The sequence below is a fragment of the Mus caroli genome, unplaced genomic scaffold (assembly GCF_978045245.1).
Source record: "Mus caroli unplaced genomic scaffold, Mus_caroli_1 scaffold_2, whole genome shotgun sequence".
Lineage (NCBI taxonomy): Eukaryota > Metazoa > Chordata > Mammalia > Rodentia > Muridae > Mus > Mus caroli.
The window spans coordinates 166,531,259-166,553,062 of record NW_028227257.1 but is presented as its reverse complement, the minus strand read 5'-3'; the positions used below and the strand labels follow the sequence as shown (position 1 = coordinate 166,553,062).

Genomic DNA, 21,804 nt, shown 5'->3' with positions numbered 1-21,804 from the left:
ATTGAGGATTTTTGCATCAATATTCATAAGGGAAATTGGTCTGAAGTTCTCTATTTTTGTTGGGTCTTTATGTGGTTTAGGTATCAGAGTAATTGTGGCTTCATAGAATGAGTTGGGTAGAGTACCTTCTGATTCTATTTTGTGGAATAGTTTGTGAAGAACTGGGATTAGTTCTTCTTTGAAGGTTTGATAGAACTCTGCACTAAACCCATCTGGTCCTGGGCTTTTCTTGGTTGGGAGACTATTAATGACTCCTTTTATTTCTTTAGGGGATATGGGGCTGTTTAGATCATTAACCTGATCTTGATTTAACTTTGGTACCTGGTATCTGTCTAGAAACTTGTTCATTTCATCTAGGATCTCCAGTTTTGTTGAGTATAGCCTTTTGTAGAATGATCTGATGGTGTTTTGGATTTCTTCAGGGTCTGTTGTTATGTCTCCCTTTTCATTTCTGATTTTGTTAATTAGAGTACTTTCCCTATGCCCTCTAGTGAGTCTGGCTAAGGGTTTATCTATCTTGTTGATTTTCTCAAAGAACCAGCTCCTCGATTGGTTGATTCCTTGAATTGTTCTTCTTGTTTCCACTTGGTTGATTTCACCCCTGAGTTTGATTATTTCTTGCCGTCTACTCCTCTTGGGTGAATTTGCTTCCTTTCGTTCTAGAGCTTTTAGGTGTGTTGTCAAGCTGCTAATGTGTGCTCTCTCTAGTTTCTTTTTGGAGGCACTCAGAGCTATGAGTTTTCCTCTTAGAAATGCTTTCAGTGTGTCCCATAAGTTTGGGTATGTTGTGGCTTCATTTTCATTAAACTCCAGAAAGTCCTTAATTTCTTTCTTTATTCCTTCCTTGACCAAGGTATCATTGAGAAGAGTGTTGTTTAGTTTCCACGTGTGTGTTGGCTTTCTATTATTTATTTTGTTATTGAAGATCAGTCTTAGTCCATGGTGATCTGATAGGGTGCATGGGAAAATTTCAATATTTTTGTATATATTGAGGCTTGTTTTGTGACCAATTATGTGGTCAATTTTGGAGAAGGTACCGTGAGGTGCTGAGAAGAAGGTATATCCTTTCGTTTTAGGATAAAATGTTCTGTAGATATCTGTCAGATCCATTTGTTTCATAACCTCTGTTAGTTTCACTGTGTCCCTGTTTAGTTTCTGTTTCCATGATCTGTCCATTGGTGAAAGTGGTGTGTTGAAGTCTCCCACTATTATTGTGTGAGGTGCAATGTGTTCTTTGAGCTTTACTAAAGTTTCTTTAATGAATGAGGCTGCCCTTGTATTTGGCGCATAGATATTCAGAATTGATAGTTCCTCTTGGAGGATTTATCTTTGATGAGAATGAAGTGCCCTTCCTTGTCTTTTTTGATGACTTTGGGTTGGAAGTCAATCTTATCAGATATTATAATGGCTACTCCAGCTTGTTTCTTCCTACCATTTGCTTGGAAAATTGTTTTCCAACCTTTCATTCTGAGGTAGTGTCTATCTTTTTCTCTGAGATGAGTTTCCTGTAAGCAGCAAAATGTTGGGTCTTGTTTGTGTAGCCAGCCTGTTAGTCTATGTCTTTTTATTGGGGAGTTGAGTCCATTGATATTAAGAGATATTAGGGAGAAGTAATTGTTGCTTCCTTTTATTTTTGTTGTTAGAGTTGGTGTTCTGTTTTTGTGGCTGTCTTCTTTTAGGTTTGTTGAGGGATTACCTTCTTGCTTTTTCTATGACGTGGTTTCGGTCCTTGTATTGGTTTTTTTCTGTTATTATCCTTTGAAGTGCCGGATTTGTGGAAAGATAATGTGTGAATTTGGTTTTATCGTGGAATACTTTGGTTTCTCCATCTATGGTAATTGAGAGTTTGGCTGGGTATAGTAGCCTGGGCTGGAAATTGTGTTCTCTTAGTTTCTGTATAACATCTGTCCAGTCCCTTCTGGCTTTCATAGTCTCTGGTGAAAAATCCGGTGTAATTCTGATAGGCTTGCGTTTATATGTTACTTGACCTTTTTCCCTTACTGCTTTTAGTATTCTATTTTTATTTAGTGCATTTGTTGATCTGATTATTATGTGTCGGAAGGAATTTCTTTTCTGGTCCAGTCTATTTGGAGTTCTGTAAGCTTCTTGTATGTTCATGGACATCTCTTTGTTTAGGTTTGGGAAGTTTTCTTCTATAATTTTGTTGAATATATTTGCTGGTTCTTTGAGTTGAAAATCTTCATTCTCATCTACTCCTATTATCCGTAGGTTTGGTCTCCTCATTTTGTCCTGTATTTCCTGGATATTTTGAGTTAGGATCTTTTTGTATTTTGTATTTTTTTTGATTGTCGTGCCGATGTTCTCTATGGAGTCTTCTGCACCTGAGATTCTCTCTTCCATCTCTTGTATTCTGTTGCTGATGCTCATATCTATGGTTCCAGATTTCTTTCCTAGTGTTTCTATCTCCAGTGTTGCTTCAATTTGGGTTTTCTTCATTGTTTCTACTTCCCTTTTTAGGTCTTGGATGGTTTTATTCAGTTCCTTCACCTGTTTGGTCTGGTTTTCCTGCAATTCTTTAATGGATTTTTGTGCTTCCTCTTTAATGTCTTCTACCTGTTTAGCAGTGTTCTCCTGCAATTCTTTAAGGGATTTTTGTGCTTCCTCTTTAATGTCTTCTACCTGTTTAGCAGTGTTCTCCTGCAATTCTTTAAGGGATTTTTGTACTTCCTCTTTAATGTCTTCTACCTGTTTAGCAGTGTTCTCCTGCAATTCTTTAAGGGATTTTTGTGCTTCCTCTTTAATGTCTTCTACCTGTTTACCAGTGTTCTTTTGTATTTCTTTAAGTGTGTTATTAAAGTCCTTCTTGATGTCCTCTACCATCATCGTGAGATATGCTTTTAGAACCGGGTCTAGCTTTTCCGGTGTGTTGAGGTGCCCTGGACTGGGCGAAGTTGGAGTGCTGCATTCTGATGATGGTGAGTGGTCTTGGTTTCTGTTAGTAAGATTCTTACATTTACCTTTCGCCATCTGGTAATCTCTGGGATTAGTTGTTATTGTTGTCACTGTTTAAAGATTGGAGCAGACTCTGTGTTCCACTCACCAGAAGTCTCAAAATCCTGTGGCGGGTGTCCTGGGTAGCTGGCGGGTGTCAGCAGACCCTGTGCTCTAGCTACCCAGGTGCTGTTCAGACCGGAAGAGGCTTGTGGCCCTACTCAGGCCGGTTTTCTCCTTCCCTAACTAATGCAGTCTCAGGTCCTGCATGCAATTGGATTGGAGCAGAAGCTGTGTTCCACTCACCAGAAGTCTTAAGATCCTGTGGCGGGTGTTGTGGGTAGCTGGCGAGTGTCAACAGACCCTGTGCCCTAGCTACCCCAGTGCTGGTCTCGACTTGAAGTTCTTATCATACAGATCTTTCACTTCCTTAGTTAGAGTAAAACCAAGGTAATTTATATTATTTGTGACTATTGTGAAGGGTGTTGTTTCCCTAATTTCTTTTTCATCCTGTTTATCTTTTGTGTAGAAAAAGATATTTATTAGATATTATTTGTTTGAGTTAATTTTATATCCAGCTCCTGCACTGAAGCTGTTTATCAGGTTTAGGAGTTCTCTGGTGGAATTTTTAGGGTCACTTATATATACTATCATATCATCTGCAAATAGTGATATTTTGACTTCTTCCTTTCCAATTTGTTTCCCCTTGATCTCCTTTTGTTGTTCAATTGCTCTGGCTAGGACTTCAAGCATTATATTGAATAGGTAGGGAGAAGTGGGCAGCCTTGTCTAGTTTCTGATTTTAGTGGGATTGCTTCCAGCATCTTTCCATTTACTTTGATGTTGGCTACTGGTTATGCTGTATATTGCTTTTATCATGTTTAGGTATGGGCCTTGAATTCCTGATCTTTCCATGACTCTATTATGAAGTGGTGTTGGATTTCGTCAAATGCTTTCTCAGCCTCTAATAATATGATCATGTGGTTTTTGTCTTTGAGTTTGTTTATATAGTGTATTTCGTTGTGTAATCAGTCTATTAGTCTATGTCTTTTTATTGGGGAATTGAGTCCTTTGATGTTAAGACATATTAAAGAAAAGTAAGTGTTGCTTCCTGTTATTTTTGTTGTTAAAGATGGTATTCTGTTCTTGTGGCTGTCTTCTTTTAGGTTTGTTGAGGATTACTTTCTTCCTTTTTCTAGGGTGTAGTTTCTGTCCTTGTGTTGGTGTTTTCCCTTTATTATCCTTTGAAGGGCTGCATTCATGGAAAGACATTTTGTAAATTTGGTTTTATCATGGAATACTTTGGTTTTCCTTCTATGGTAATTGAGAGTTTTGTTGGATATAGTAGCCTGGGCTGGCATTTGTGTTCTCTTAGTGTCTGTATAACATCTGTCCAGGATCTTCTGGCTTTCATAGTCTCTGGTGAGAAGTCTGTATAATTCTAATAGGCCTACCTTTATATGTTACTTGACCTTTTTCCCTTACTGTTTTTAATATTCTATCTTTATTTACTGCATTTGTTGTTCTGATTATTATGTGTCAGGAGGAATTTCTTTTCTTGTCCAGTCTATTTGGAGTACTGTAGGCTTCATGTATGTTCATGGACATCTCTTTCTTTAGGTTAGGGAAGTTTTCTTCTATATTTTGTTTGAAGATATTTGCTGGCCCTTTAAGTCGAAAGTCTTCATTCTCATCTATTACTATTATCCGTAGGTTTGGTCTTCTCATTGTGTCCTGGATTTCCTGGATGTTTTGAGTTAGGAGCTTTTTGCATTTTGCATTTACTTTTATTGTCGTGCCCATGTTTTCTATGGAATCTTCTGCACCTTAGATTCTCTCTTCCATCTCTTGTATTCTGTTGCTGATGCTCGCATCTATGGTTCCTGATTTCTTTCCTAGGGTTTCTATCTCCAGAGTTCTCTCCCTTTGGGTTTTCTTTATTGTTTCTACTTCCATTTCTTGATATTGGATGGTTTTGTACAATCACATCACCTGTTTGGTTGTGTTTTCCTGTAATTCCTTAAGGGATTTTTGTGTTTCCTCTTTAAGTTCTTCTTCCTGTTTAGCAGTGTTTTCCTTTAATTCTTTGAGGTATTTTTGTGCTTCCTCTTTTAGGGCTTCTATTTGTTTTGCAGTGTTCTCTTGTATTTCATTAAGAGAGTTAATAATGCCCTTCTTAAAATCCTCTACCTGCATCATGAGAAATGATTTTAAATCCGAGTCTTCCTTTTTGGGTTTGTTTGGGGTATTCAGGACTCTTTGTGGTGGGCATAGTGAGTTCTGATGATGCCGAAAGATCTTGATTTCTGTTAGTAAGATTTTTAAGTTTGCCTTTCTCCATCTGGTAATCTCTGGTGTTAGATATTTTAGCTGTCTCTGGCTGGAGCTTGTTCCTCCTGTGATTCTATTAGCCTCAGTCAGCACTCGTGGGAGTCCAACTCTCTCCTGAGTCCCAGTGGTCAGAGCACTCTCTATAGGCAAGCTCTCATCTTGCAGGGAAGGTGCACAGAGATCTGGAGCTCAGATCCACCTCTTGGCTGAAGATAAAGGCCTGAAGGAACCCTGTCCAAGAAGCTCTGTTGTGCCTGTGGCCCATGTACAGACTGGTTTCTGAGAGACCCAGGATACAGGATGGTGCTCTCACCTGAGTCCCAGGGTCAGAGCCCTCTCTGGAGGCCAATTCTCTTCAGTGATCCTAAGATACTGGGTGTGCTAGGGTGCCTGTGGCAAGGAGAGTCCTCTGGGAACTGTGGGATCATCTGCTGAGTTCGCACCCACGGTGGCACAGGGCTGGTACCAACTGGAATGAATCCCAGCTGCTGTTCAGGTGGGTTTTCTGTGTCCCTGTTCATGCTGGCACAAGTCCCTCTGGGATGTTTTGGAATAGATGTTGCGTTCCACTCAGCAGTAATCCCAAAATCCTGGGTGTGCTAGGGTGCTTGTGCCATGGAGAGTCCTCTGGGGACCTTGGCACAGTGTTTGGGCCCAAGGTGGCATGGGGCTGGAGTTTAATGAATTTGATGATCTGATGTGTTCCTTGTAATGGGACTAATCAATGAAGAGATTAAGACCAGCTATATTGCATAAGTAGTGAACTATTATTTCTTTAATGGCCTTTTAACCAAGTTCTTGCTATTGGATTACCCAAGCCTTTTACATGGTAGTTCCTACTGGAGGGACCACCACAGGTGATGGGCACATGCCTTTAGGGAGTGTCTTGGTCCAATGTCTTGTAGTCTAAAGCCCAAAGCCTCCTGGTTTCTCAGCCCTTGCTTAACCTTCAGTCTGACTGTCTTAACTTTGGTCTAATTCCCTGCTTCTCAGGTGAGTCTAGCCTTTATCTTAGTTACTGTCACCATGGTGCTTATGAGAAAAAGAAAATGTCAAGTCCTTTTCTTTGACATTCGAGACAAAACTATGTACACAATGGGTAGTTAAATTGAACCCTGGTTATCTCAGTTATACCCAGTTTCCACACACACAATGGGTGATTGGCACAAGTCCCCCATTTGTATCTACTTCTTCTCAGGTTAGAAGTGCCTTCCTTCATTAAGTACTTTTATTTTAAACCATTATTTATAAAATCCTTGCATCTTTTAAATACTTGCAAGCTGTGAAACAAAGTTTTAAAGGGTCAATCTTTCTGTCAACTCTTGGTTTAAGCCTGGGTTAAACAATGATCTCTTTCACTTTGTAGGTAGAATTTTATTTATTTATTTATTTATCTAGATTCTGTCCCTTGGAAGGCAAATGACTGTAGATAATTTTTAAAATACTGTGCTAAATGTTGATATGAAAGGATAATTCCTCAACCACATTATTTGATTATCCTGCAAATCTGTCAGCCAGCAACTGTCTGCATTCATCCACCTTCATTCTTACCGTCTGAGCAGCTCTCTCCATAGCAACTAGAAATGTCTCTGGGCTGAAATAATCCTCTCCAGCTCTCAGCACACAGTTAAGGAATTTTAAAACGGAGAACTGTGGGACCACAAAATGCTCTCCGAAATTTAAAGGCCCAGGGAGCTTGAGATAAACAACTATTTCTCTTTCTTGAGGTAAGTGATGTGTTTAGAAACGTCTGTGTCACTATGTCTCTTTTTAAAATGCTAGCATAAGAGTCTGAAACTGTTGTTTAAGCTATAAGGATAATCTCAGGATCTTGTTACTACCCTGGAGGTCATTACTGGATCGTCTCTGGATACTACAAGAGACGCTGTTAACATTTTGGACTCCTTAAACAATCAATTCAAGACTTAGTTTTCTCCAAAAATTCTGATAGACTCTAAGGTGATTTCCCATTCTTTCAGGGAGTATTGGGTAAGTAGATTTATTATCCTTTTGGGGTCTGGGAGTTTTTCAGAGATAGTTCATTCTCCAGTGTCTTGGTGGATGGTTTTATTAAGCTAAAAACTAACTAGTGTTTCTTGAATGTCACTACTTTTCTCTAGGGCATTGTCCTCTTCAAAGGCTTCTGACTCAGTGTGATATTGGAAGTGTGTTAAAAGAAATTTTCTCTTTAATTTTCTCCACTGACTGCACAGATTTTTTTTTTTTTTTTTTTGTAATGGTGTTGCAGCTCACTCTGGGTCCTGGGCCAGGCATTGGCTGCAGACATGGAAAGTGCACCCTCATTTAACCATTTAACTGATTAGTGCAGGCATAGTTTCCTGCCCACTGTGAGGTAGGAAGTTTCCTGGTCTTTGGGGTTATAAGTGGCATGCAGATCCCCTGTTGTTGCAAATTGGCCCAGGCACCCAATTAGTGAGTCATTTCAAACATGTTGAAAGTCTTGAAGTCTTTATTTTCCCTTTTCTACCACAGGAAACCCTCTGGTTGTAAATTTGTCCTGCATGAAGCCTCCCATTCACCCCCAACGCAACTCAAGCTCAAGAGTGGACATGTGCTTCTGGACCAATCTTTCAGCGTGGATGATCCTACTGTCCCACTCCCTCAGCCTCGTTTCCTCTACTGAGACCAGCAAAACCCTCACTCAGAATAACAGCAGAGCTGGGAGCCAAGGCCTGCTAGAAGTTCTGAGGGTCCTCTCTGCTGGTGACCACTGGTCCCTCAACCATCCACAAAGCCTCATCAAAATTCTGTTGGAGAGGACTGGGTGTCCACAGAGAACAGATTGGACACAAGGAGACTGCAAGCTGGTTAGTGAAATAAAGTGGGGTCGGGTACTAAGAATTGCTCCAAAGGGAACAGTGGATCACATAGAGATGGCTTTATCACAACGAAATGACATGCAAGGTTCATATGCAAGCTAGAAGTTCAGCCTGGCACAATAATGTCCCAAATCTTCCTTAAAACAAACCATTCACAAGGGATTTTTTTTTTCCAATTAGGAAAAAGTGTTTAAGCTTTCTAGAGCCTCTGTGCTTCTTTAGGGGCACTGGCTTGCTGATGAATGCTTGGCCCTTCCTTCCTTCTGCTTTTCTGAGATCCTTTTATTTTTGCCCTGCAATGACCATGGATGATATTAGACAGAGGCTTTTGATCTTCTGTGAGACAATCCCAGCATTCTGATATTTGCCTGACATTCAGTTCCTGAACGTGCACTCCTAGGTGTCAGTTAGTGTTTTTTAAAGTCTGTGTGGTCCCGAGTTAGTGCCTTGACAATCACTAGCAGTGAGCAATCAGAGCTTCAGGAGAGAAGTGCTGCATTTAGAGTTGAAACTGTTCCCATGCTTCCCAAGACCTATTCCACAGCCTTCCCTACAGCTTTCCTCCTCCTGACCTAACAAGCAAACCCTACCCTGTCTTCTCACCAGAACCAGTTGTGCAGCTCACATACAGTTACTGCATAAAGGCTTCCTCCTTCCCAGGCTGAATCTTGATTTGCCTAGGATGGTTGTGTTGTTGTTGCTCATGATCAGTTTCCCTTCTCTCTCTGTCTCTCCCTTCCTTACCCTTCCTTTCCTTTCCTTTCCCTTCCTTCCCCTTCCTTCCCCTCCCTCTCCCTCCCTCCCTCTCCCCCTCCTCCTCCCTCTCTCTGCCCCTCTATCTTTATTGATTCTTTGTGAATTTCTCATCATGGACCCCAATCCCACTCATCTCCTTGTCCCTTTAAACCCACCCTCCTCCCTTGTAACTATCCCCAGATTGCTTTAGCATAAAACTGGGGGGACTACTAATCCCAGGGTTTGGTTGTTGTAGGAGGAGGTCCATCAGGTTCCATTGTGGATGTTTGAAGTCCCTGGAGGAGGTCCATCAAGTATCACTATGGAAGAGAACCCAGGTCTTAAAATAACTGCCCACAAAATCCCTCTTTGTCACCCCATCCCGATCAATGAGTTTTTAAAGGAAAAACTTGTAGATATATAGATAAGTTGAAAGCACGTATAAGCAAACCAGAAGTGCATGTCTGCTTCAAAAGCCAATCTGGATTGTCTTTCTCAGTCCCACAGAGATCTGGGCTGAGGATGGGGTGAGGGTGTGCATTTCCTGGCCAAATGTTTTTTGGTTTTGTCCTTCTTGTAATAAAAAGGGTCTTGCACAGATAGAATGCTTTCTCTGCTCTCTGTGAATGATAAATAATGCGATAATTATTAAAACACCCAATGGTTCCCAGAGGAGATGTGTTATAATAAGCAGCTCTTCTGTGATGACATTAATAGATATAGATAGTAACAACAGACATCCCACTGGAAATAACCAGGAGTCAGATCTTATTAATTTCCGCTGAGAATCTGCTTCAGGGCCATGGTCTCATTTAATGATATGAAGTGCCTTATTAAGGCTGCTTAAATATTGGTTTTACTGGGTGAACATAAACAGGCAAGACTGTTCTCCATGTTTGGAGCTGAAGAAGAGGGAAGGGGTATTTTATCTTATTTTTAGTGACATTATAAGGGTTTGGCTGTTTGGCTTCCTCTTGAATTATATCTGTCCCAGGGCTTGGAAATGCTCAGTCTAAGAGTGCAGTATCTTAGGGCTGCTCATTCTCTTTCTCTAGGAAACTGAAGAAAAGGGAAACTGATAGGAGAGGGTTTGACTGTCCTGAATATTCCTTTTGTATGACACCTAAGAAACATTTTCTTGTCCTTCATGAAGAGCCAGTGGAGGAAAGGTCATCCAGTTGCAGCAGCATTCGGGTTCTGGCACCAAACCTCAGGGTTTGGCTTTGTTGTTGAGTCTCTTCATTAATTTAAGACATATTCTTGACAGGTCATGCTCATGTTGGATATTCTGTGGGAAACCGGGAGAGCAAGGGGTGGGTTTGTATCTCTCAGTATTTGGGGAAAGAAAGACTGAGGTGGTGTCATTGAATTTCTGATGAGGAAAAAAAGGTAAAGTGGAATTAGAAAAATCAGTATGAGGTATCCGAAAACATGGGGAATTTAAAAATAAAGCCATTCAAGTTGTAGTTTTTTAAAATGAACAGTTTGGTCCTGATTCTCTCTCTCTCTCTCTCTCTCTCTCTCTCTCTCTCTCTCTCTCTCTCTCTCTCTCTCTAAGAATAAGTGGAATGTTTTCTGTTTTTTATTTCTGGTAATTGATCTTGGGCTTTATGCATGATAGAAAAGAACTCTGGCAATTGCTCTGTGTTCCCAGCCCCTGGATAGAGTTTTAATGGACTCATGTCATGATTAAGTGAAGAGCCAGCCTGCCTCCATCTTAGGCTTAAAGGCTATTTTATAGTAAAGACAAACTAGGCTCTAGGCTCATTCCTGTTCACCTCTGCTTCTCAAGGACTGTGCTCTGCCACACCTGTAACTTTAACTACAAATGGTTCTATACTGCCCATTCCAGGAAACAGGAACCATGTCTTTGTTTGTTTCAAAACGTGGTATCTTGCAACCCTACCTTTGTTTCAGGAAGGACTGACATGTTAGGCTTATTTTTCTGCTCCTGTAATCCTATTTTGTCCACCAAGTCTCTCATTTGGAAACTCTCTACCCTGAGCTCTATGAAAGCCTTGTCTTCCTCATATCCAAGGCTGACCTCTCAAATTCCTCCTTAGTAGGAGGCAGCCCTGGTATATGAATAACAACAACAAACATAAACAAAAAACAAAAAACAAAAATACCTTGTTCTAATCAGTTGCTTGCATTCCACGGTGATTTGGGTCATTGATTTTTTTTTCTCCTTCCATATTTGGGATTAACATAAATAACCCCTATGGAATTAACCCACTCATACTGGGAGTTAGGACTCTGCATAGCTTCCAGGAGGGGAAATACCTCTAGTTAGGAAACTTCTAGTCATTGGGGCATATTGAACCTCTTCTTCCCATCTTTAATCAAAGGAAATGGGTCTCTTCTAGTATAACTCTATAGGATCATGTCGAGACAGATGCATATGCTGGTACGTGGAGCTCACAATGCCTTCAGTCCATAATTGTCCTTATTCTCCAAGGCAATGTATGCTCCTTTTTCAGGGACTCTGAAACAATGACATTTCTTAGAAACCCATCTCCAGACATTCCCTTCTTCATCTGTCTTAGATGCTTAGGATTTTAACTGAAAATTTCAGATCCTTTCAAGGCCATGGTCACTGTTTAAGGAGCAGATTTTAGCCCACAATTGCCCCATTCCCAACTCACTTGCTGTAAGTTTCATATATCTGACTGATTTATATGAGCTCACTTACATAGGACTATTATTTCTGTGAGCCAGAAAAGCCACAGTCGTAGTGCATTCCTTCCATCACCCATCACCCTTTAAGGCCTTATGGCCAGAAAATGAAGTGATACAATTTCTATTTGAAAAAGATACCTTGTAAAGCTTTTAGGTATTTGAAAGAAGGTAGTATATTTACTAGTACCTCTAAAGCAAACTTTAAACATTGGAGGACTCTAAACTTGCAAAGTTTTCTTGCAGATAGCAACTGTCTTTCTTTTTAAAAAAAGATTTGTTTTTCTCATCTGTATGGGTATTTTGCCTGAATGTATGTCTGTGCACTACATGTATGTAATGCCCACAGATGCTGGATGAGGATTTAAGGTCCCTTTGGGACTGGAGTTGCAGACAGTTGTGAACTGGCACACGATGCTGGGCATCCATCCAAACATTCTTCTGGAAGAGCAGCCAGTGGTTTTAAATGTTGAGATAACTCTCCAGCTGAAAAGCTTTCCTGTTTATCAACATATATCCTTTGTGCAAAGTAGGTTTCATAAGAATATTTTTATTTAAATATAACACATACCTTGACTATATTTCCTACCAGTAGCCTCTCCTATCTAGCCTAGCTTCATCCACTACCCATTTTCTCTTTTCCACAGATGCCCCTTCCACTTTCATGTCATTTGTACATACATACATACATACATACATACATACATACATACATACATACCAAAAAGAAAGAGATAGCTGATAGATAGATAGGTAAATATAGATAGATAGATAGATAGATAGATAGATAGATAGATAGATAGATAGATAGATGCAACAAGATGGAAACATTATACTTATCAGTTCTGAACCTGTCTTATTTCACTGTTTTTCTGCTGTGGATGTAGACAGATCTCATGCTGCTCTTTGTGGCTGCAGTTATTATTTAGTGTACGCAAAGCTGAATTATATATTAGAAGGAGGTAATTTGACTTAACTTTAGGGAGTGATGGACAATTGCCATTAAGATCTGGGTAGATCAGTTAGCCTTTAAAGTGAGCCCTTGCTTGGAGTTTAAGTAATTGCCCCCCCCCAAGTGCATTTCCTTATAGAATCTTTAAAAATGAATTCTCTGAATCTGTGTTTGTTTCTTCCCTATGAATCCTACACTGCCACCTGACAAAATCTAAAGGGACACTGGCGGACTTAGTCTTGAATGAAGCTTTTCTTCTGTAACAAAGAATATTTTACCAGAGTGTGTAGCCTTGAATAGATTTTGATTTTTATGAGATGGCAACATTTGCAAAATTTTGTTAAACATCCTCTTCCATATGCAACTGTGACAACTGTTGAAGACTTCATTCCTAAAGTTAAATTGAGTGGTGGTGAACTGCAGGTTTTCGGTCCTCTTCTCACCATCACCAGTCCTAGTTGTCTAGAGGAAAAATTATTATTTTCTTCTTTTTAAAGCTTCCTATAGCTTTCAAGGCATTGGCCTCTGTAGCTTCTCTAAGATTTAATTATAAAAACTATAATGGTTTAACGTGTTTGATTCAGAGTTATATTTTATTTCATCAAGCATCCAGAGATTCAGGAAAAAGCTTTGTGACTCCTGTTTAGTGAGACTAAGTCTTGTCACACAAAACAAAACACTTCAAGAACTGTCTTGAACTTTTTAAAGTCAGAATGAAGCTAACTTTATCTTCCTTGTCATATTCTTTAAGCTAACCTATCCTACAGTACCTGTCCGAGCAGTTATGACTTATGTTCTATTCTCTGATACGCCATGGTATGTACCCTGTATTAAACATTGGGGTGGAATCAGGAATGAATAGGAGTCTCAGAGACACCATAGCATATGCACAGGGGACATTGTGCACTCCTTTATGTCTGCTGACATGACAACATGTGATTGACATGGTGGCCTCATGAGCTTCCTTGACCCAGTGTCTCTGGCAACATTTTAATCAGGGCAACAACCTTCCCCTGAAATGCTCAATCATACTTCTCCACCATCTTATTTTCATTACTGACATTAGACCCTTACCAATCCTCTTTCCGTTTTCAGCTCACCTATCTTCCGGTTGCAGGAAATATTACAAATGAGAACCTGCACATTCCCAAGCTTGTGCCTCTGCTCTGGTGGCCTGTCTGGCTATGCAATGGGAGGCAATTGCTGACCTGTTTTTATCTCATGGAGACTCTGACTCAGAACTCCATAGTCTCTCCACCCAACTTACTAGGTTCCCACTGGCGGGTCACTACCACACCATTCCCATGCTTCAAATCCCACACTGCCTTTGTGGGGTACCTCATGCAAGCCCATGCTTTGCTGCCCTACCTCTCTTGAACCTGGACAAGCCTCCATGTGAAGGAAAACACAACACAAACTTAGTTCAGAAACAATGGTAACTCATTCATTGGGCACAACAGCTAAAATCCTAATCATGTAAGCCTTATTAAACCTAAATCCTCCTCTGGTGAATCCTGACAGATTCACCATTGAAACCAGAGATGCTATCTATCCCTGTCCAAAAAGACCTAATTCTCTCCTGTCCCCTCTCTTCCTCTCTTCAACCAAGAAGTCCTGCCTAATCGCCTAGTGATTTATTCCTTTATTCCTTAGGGAATTGGTTCACAAGAAGTCACCTTAGTATGACTCAATCCTTATCTGAAGACCCTCCCAGGAAAGCGAAATTAGCATCAACATACAAATAGCACCAGGGCCATCCAGTACATCTTCCTACCAAAATAGGAAGGACAGAAAATGATTTGTTGAAGAATTTAATGTTTACATAGCTAACCACTACTAGCTATGGGTCTTTAATCAAGTAACTTAGCATCTTTTAGATTTCATTATAAGTTATACTATGGGCCAACATTTTTCATAAGAGAAAAATTATACATATTTGATTCAGTTCAATATCCTTGCATGTTCAATACAAATTTATCTGCTATCTCATTAAATATTAAATAATGGAGTGATTGGTATTCCAAATGCCTTACATCATGTGGCTATTTTTAGAGGATTATTAAAGAGATTGAGAATTTTTTTCCATTAAAAATAGCAGAATGGAAGTTCCACCATCAAAAAATTACTATGTGCAAGGCAGAGTCAAATATACCTGTCTCTGTCTGTGAGTTGGAAGCCACCCAAAATTATATTTTCTAGCAGTAGCTAGATTACATTTTGAAGAGCACCTGAGTGTGTGATGTGCTCAACATGGTGTTGTGCAGAGCACTGTCAGTAAATCATAAGTAGCATTATGTGTAGTGTGGGCTTCACAAGATTATTTAGTACATAGAATGGTCTTATCATGGTAGTGTCAACCCAGTTACTGCTTGTGTCTTGGTTTCAGCTCCATCCATCATCAGTTCCCAATTCATACACTCTCTGTAGGATGGGGCCTACTTACAGAAAGCAAAAGGTTTGTTGTGGCTTCAGAGTGGAGTTTGTGTGACCTCTGTATGTGCCCAGAAGTTGATTTGAAAAGCACGAGGTCTACAGTGTATGTGGCTTCAGGAAGAACACCTTCATGCTTTGCTTTGAAGATGGATATCTGCAGTTTCTTACTAATGTGTACTGTGTGCACCAGATATTACCCAGCATGTCACATAGCAGCCATGTTATTAGAACCTCCAAGATAACATATTAAAAGACCCTTGGTAATTATCTCCACAGTGGGGTGAACCTCCCTGAAATTTGAGACAGACATCACCCAATGCTTCAGCCTGAGGTTGTAGCTTGGCAGAAGAGCTGCTACTAGATACTGAGAGAACTTCTTAACTTTCAATGAATAGGTATTTTTATTTCTTGAAAAAATTTTCAGCCAGAATCCCTGTCATTTTTTCACTGTCCAATGATGTTATGTTGAAGGTCTTACGTCATGTGACCATCTCAAATCAGAGAATTCACATTTCTCTGTGACTTGTGAAATAATGCATCAGAGTGAGTAGGAAATGTATACCAATTTAACAACAACAACAACAATGGATTATAGAGATGTGATAAGAGGAAAGATGGCTTCAGGGTAGTAAATTGTGAGAACTCACTAGGAAAATATACAAAAGACCCTAAATCATAGATGGTGGGGGGTGATTTGGTAAAGTCTATGTGAATTTACAGAATTATATCAGTTCCCTGGAATAAGAATGTTCTGTTCTTGGTACATAAAGGACACATTTCTCAATGGAAATTTAGTCTTTGCCTTTAGGAAGAAAGAGAGAGTGCAGAAACTGCTTTCATATTTACTGTTTCCCAGTTGCCTTTAAACCAAAATTGTCTACATGCAAAAGAGATATATTTTAGGTATGGTTATGTTCTGATTCCCTTTGATGTAATCATTTGGCAGTTCTCCTAGGCAAGAATAGCAGAGGCCTGGGGAGGGGCAGTGTCACTGCATCTTTACAAGATGCTCAGTACTTGGTTCTGTGCCACATGCTGAGGGTTAGACCTGTCCTGGAAACCTGACAAAATAAACTCTTGTTCTTGGTAACAGACAAAATACAATGGTCAGGTCAACAGAAATTTTATAATATAGTGCTGTGAAAAAAAATGCAATGCTAGAGATGTCTGTCCAACACAGTAGCTATAGCTACAAGTGACTGTTGAATAAATATTTATTGAATAAATAATAAATACCAAAAATATTGATATGTGTGACTTGTTTGACAGAAATATCCTGACAAATGTACACTAGATTTCAAAGAGTTGACCTACAAAAAGAGCATAGATTATCTCATTAGTCATTCTTAGACTTTTCAATTACATGCTTAAATAATTTTATCTTAAATATGTAAAAAATTTGTAAAGTATTAAAATACATATCACCTGTTTATTTTCACTTTTAAAACATTGCCATCAAGAAAATTTGAAAGTCATGTGTATTTTGCATGCTATTTTTTTATAGAACAACATTGTGAGGTACAATATAGATTGAGAGCCTTGGGGAAGGCCTCTGTAAAGAGTAACATTTGTTTGTTTGTTTGTTTGTTTGTTTGTTTGTTTGTTTGTGACAGGGTTGCTCTGTGTAACCATCCTGGCTGTCCTGGAAGTTGCTTTGTAGATCAGGGTGGCTTCAAACTCAACAGAAATCTTCCTGCCTCTGCCTTCTGAGTGCTGGGATTAAAGTTGTGCACCATCACATCTGGCTAAGAGTGACATTTAAGACCTGAAAAAAATGATAGCAAGGAGGAGGCCTGCAAGACTGTGGAAAGATCTTGATGGGACTTCAAAGAAACAAAACCACAAGACCAGAAGTTTAGAGAGAAAGGATAAGATGAGTCAGAAGAGAAAGTATAGAGTCAGACAGAAGATGCAATGTGCAATGGGACATCATTTCAAAAGCCAAGGAATTGGCTGGGTTTATACAAAGGACAAAGCCCCTTTTACAGGAAGGGTCCCCAGGAGGAAATGGTGATCAGACAAAAGTCTCACCATGACTCACTCTCTCATGGATGTAGCTGCAGGAACTAACTGCTATACCCTGTACTCACAAGGCATAAGAATTTGATATCTTGTGTGGAATAATTCAGTCTTGTATAAAGCTTGACTTTGTCTTCTTTCCTTCTTACCTTCCCCTATAGTGTTTGGAAGCAGATGCACTGTTACTCACAGCTGGGGGAAATTTGGAGGATGAGCTAAGAGAGGAGGTGGTCCAGAGAGTTTCTCTCCTTCTCCTCTACTACATAATTCATCAGGAGGAGATCTGTTCTTCCAAGCTCAACATGAGCAGCAGAGAATATGAGTTTTACCTGCACAGTCTACTCGGCCTTAGGCAGGATGAAGACTCCTATTTCCTTTCAGAGAAGGAGACTGATGACATCTTGGCTTTCACCAGGAAGTACTTTGGCACTTCCAGTAGCCAGGTAAGACGTGAGGAACAGCTGAGCTGTAGGCTTGTTCATAGTTTTGCCACTTACTCCTAGGACATGGATGAACTTCTAAGAGAGATATGTACTTCCGGTTTAACTCTAGGATAGTGACATAATCCAAAAGTCCAAGTGGAAATGGAATGATTAATGGCAGATGACTTTTAGTCAGAAGCTGGGTGGGTGGGTGGGTAGGCAGGGCAGGTGACAGGACAGCTCTCATCTCCTGAATAACTGTGACTCAAATTTTGATCCACATCCAAGAGATGAACTACAGTGGTGAAAGACCACATGTCCATTTGTCGTGGCTTCTGGTCAAAGAAGAAGGCAGAAACAGTTTAAGAGATGATTTATCATTAGTGATTTCACTGATGAAATCACTTGTAAAAGTATTATTTGCAATACTTAACACCAAACAGCAGCTAACCTGCTGCTTAGCCTTGTGTGTCCGGGCTCCTTCTCATCTACCCCTAGCCCTTACTCTCAGGACATGGGTACCTGCTTTCATTACTATTCTAGAAATGCTTGCCTTTCAAGCATACTTTCTGATGTACAATGGGAAGTTTCAGCAAACAAAGGTATCTGAATGCAATGTTTTTGTTATTATTATTATTACTATTATTATTATTCTCATTATATGGAGTTGAGGATATGCCTCAGCAGGTAACATGCTGGAAGCATGAGCACAGGCACTTGTATTTGGGTCTCTAGTACCTATGTAAAAACTGGCGGTTACAATTACTCCTGCAATCATCAGGTTGGAGGGGAAAAGGCAGTTATTTGGGACTTGTGGTCAGTCAGTCTAGTCAAAATGGCAACCTTCAGGTTTATTGACAGACAATGTCTCAAAAAATAAAGGTAGAAGATAATTATTAACATTGACTTCTGGCTTCTACATGGTCACACTCAGGACATGTACACATTTACACACATGCCTATACCACACAAACACACACACACAAACACACACACACACACTGTCGTCATTGTTGTCGTCGTCATCATCATCATCATCATTGATACTGGGGATTGAACCCAGGGCTTTATGCTTACTAGGCAAGCACTCTGCCACTGAGCTACACCCTCTGCTTCATAAATCTTGAGTCAGAGTTCCAGAAGAGTTCTTTGAGGACCCATACCACAATTTGAAGGGGGTATGAACATTATTTATGAAACAATGGTTGCAAATCTTTATTATCTTTTGAATTATTCATTGATTTGTAAAAACAAGCTTTGCCACAGAACCTCTGGGTCCCTTTGTCTGCGTAGAATGGGTCTCTGGTCGCAGGTGGGCAGAGAGTCGGCGAATGACAGACAGACCAACACGAGAGATTGTGTAGAATCTGAATGTAATTTGCAAATTGAGCATCAAACTTTTTATACAGAAGAAAATAGGGAAGTTAGGAGGAAAAGTCTCTGTTAGTCTGTTCTGGCTCAACAACCAACAAACACCCTTTATATATATTACAAATGTACTTAATTTCTCTTTTTACTTGGTATACAAGGAAAAACATATTTACTATGCACCTTGCAAAGATCTTATGACACCTCCAATCCTGTGAATATTAATCTTTGGCCTAGTTGATCCTGTTCCAATGTTAGAAAAAGGTTCCTTGATGGAATTCAATTTTTAGCTTGAACACCTCCTTAGGTGTTCCTAACTGTAACATCTTCATTGTGATTTCTCTATGATGTTAAATTGGCTCAAATTACCTACTAGGATTTTAGACATCCTGCCCCCTTACTGCCTTTTGATGCAGATTAAATAGAAATGAAAATCCAGTACTTAAAGCAAAATGGTGGGTAGGAGTGGGTTTCTACTTATGCTGCCCACATAGTCAGTGGTCAGTCTTTGTGGTATTTGTAAGATCAAACATCTATAGAGAATAAAATAACAGGACACAGAAAACTACTTTTTTTTCCCATCCAGTTAACAAGAAGTAAACTACTGTCATGCACCTTTCTTTGCTTTAGGACAGTGATCTCCTAAAGATACCAATGTATTTATATGACTTCTAGATGGTTTCTGTAGTCTATTTAACCACAATGACTTAGGTAGTCAGTCAGTCCAGCCTTTGCAGAAGGCTGGTGACATCTCTCTGCAGACTGATGCTTTGTTCTACACAGCATAGGAGTTACATACTAGCCTATCCCTTGCAGTCCCAGCTTTTAAAATGCACAGGACTTGACTTCCACAGGTCACACCCCTAGGAGCCATTTTAGATGGTCCTCAACCAACTTCTAGAAGTGGTTTTACATGTTAGTGTCCTCATCCAGACACACTTCACCCAATTCCTTCACTATCACTTCCATAAGTAACTTCATTTCATTGTCTTCAATCAATATCCCCAAGTGCTGAAGCCTTTGAGGTTCTGTTGCTTTCTACCTCATCCTAGCCCTGTCTCTTCTGGAAGATAAGTATTGATTGTACTGTAAGGTCTTCTTGGGTCAAAAAAAAAATGGCTGGAGATTCTACCCTTAAAAGAACCTTGTGACTATAACATTCATTTATACAGCCTATGAAAAATTTACATCGCCGTGAGGGTCATGCTGTTATGTCTCAACTTGTTCCTTTCTCTCATAGTACTTTCAAGTATTATCAATGTGGTCACATTTCTGGGAATGAAGCCCAGAGTAGAACACTTGCTCAGCTTGCATGAGTTCCTAATTTCCACCTCCAGATTTCCACTACAGCTATGAGTAGATGCCTGTCAAACTCACTACTAGACCTCAGAGAGATTAACTCAATAGGCTTCTATTCATTCTTCAAAGTCACAAGAAGTGAATGTTGACTTAATAACACATGCTTGTGTCCTCTTTGGATGAGCAACTCACTCCAGTTCATTTGTGCCATAGGACATGACACATAGCGGGTATTTTATTTTAATAAGTAAAAGAGATCAATAATAGTATTTATGGTAAAATTCTGCCTTGTCAGATAAGTATAATTTAATCAGGAAAATTGAATACACACACAAGAATGCCACTTGTCCTATGTTCCATAGGAATTCAAAGAATGCAGATGCTGTGTTAGAGTGGACTACTCACTGTAGTGAATACACAGTGAACTTGCGCTCAAGGGAGATGTAGAAGTAAAGGTTGTGTCTCAGTTACTTTGCTATTACTATGACAAGATACTTTGATGAGATGGATTTAAGGATGTATAAATTTATTTTTGGCTCATAGTTAAAGTACAGCCCATCAAGACAGCGACATCAAGGCAGTAGGGGCATGAAACACTTAGTCACTCAGTCCCACATCCAATAGGAAGACAGCAATGAATACTTGTATCAGCCTGTGTTGTCCTTTTTATACAGCCTAGAATCCCAGTCCTAGGGAGTGACACCACCTACATTGGATGGCACTTTCTACCTCAGGTGACCTTATTGAGATACTCTCCCATGGACATGCTTAGAAACACTTCTCCCAGGTGATGGTAAACTTCATTAAGTTGACAATTAAGATTAATCATTGCAGGTCCTAGTGTGTGCATCAGTGCTAGGATGCATCTAGCCTACAAGAATCCTTGAATCTGGAAGAAAATTCATCAAGGGAAAGGATGCAAGCTATAAGAGTGGGCATGCACTTCAGAAAGTATATCTTTAAGACAATCATAAGGAAGGGTAGATACCTGAGATGTAGGAGGGTGGGATTAGATTTGAAAACGTCCCATATTTCCCAAATCCAGCTTCCCCTTAGGTAGTAGAGTGATGACATCATGCCTACAAATCAATCTTCTTTTAGATATGCCACTCCTCAACGGAACTACAGAAGTTAACATGTCCTTCTTGTTGTTGTAGTGTATGGAAACTAAGATTCTGCAGAGGGAATCTGGCATTCAGGGCAGCAATGGTGCTGATGAAAAGACACTTCCTCAGCTGGCCGCAACCATCATCGCTCTGTCACTCCAAGGAGTTTGTCTGGGGAGAAAAGCCTTGCCTTCTCCAGATGATTTTACAGAGTATATTTTCAGTTTCCTGAATAGTACCAATACCCTCCACCTATCTGGTAAGATTGTTTTTCACAAATTTCATTCCCAAGTCACATCTGTCTGATTAATTGTGCCAGAAAACAAAGGCTTGAGTATTTTGTTGATGGAATTTATCCAGGTCTGTTTTAAGCATTGTCTTATCTTGGCATGCAATAAGAGAGCACAGATGTTCTTTTAGGGCAGAAGTTTATCAGTTGATGAATCATACACATGAACTTGGCCCATTTTTGTAGGGATCCAAATTATGGATATGGAATCAAACGGGCAGATTTAAAAACCTGTCTTTGAGAACTAACTAAACTCTTCCCTATTTTGCACATAACATTGGACCTGAGATGGCAGATCGGTATGGAATGATAAAAATGTTATTCAAAATGGCCTAAGAGGGTCTGTAGCAACTTGCATGTAATTATAAATGTAAGCCATTTC

General features: G+C 39.8%; 1 protein-coding gene across 3 annotated transcripts in view; it reads left to right on the top strand.

Annotated features, from left to right (window-relative positions):
* Positions 1 to 6,922: 6,922 nt before the first annotated feature.
* Positions 6,923 to 21,804, top strand: part of Slc39a12 (solute carrier family 39 member 12) — a 119,662-nt gene continuing 104,780 nt past the window's right edge. For 2 of the 3 annotated variants that reach the window (XM_021156381.2, XM_029469894.2), the window contains exons 1-4: positions 6,923 to 7,010; positions 7,777 to 8,111; positions 17,100 to 17,381; positions 21,185 to 21,392. In XM_021156381.2, the coding sequence (XP_021012040.1) occupies positions 7,806 to 8,111; positions 17,100 to 17,381; positions 21,185 to 21,392 (796 nt within the window). In that variant the 5' untranslated portion in view covers positions 6,923 to 7,010; positions 7,777 to 7,805. Of the gene's footprint in view, positions 7,011 to 7,190; positions 7,273 to 7,776; positions 8,112 to 17,099; positions 17,382 to 21,184; positions 21,393 to 21,804 lie in introns of those variants that run through there. The other variant, XM_029469888.2, reaches the window with a different exon arrangement.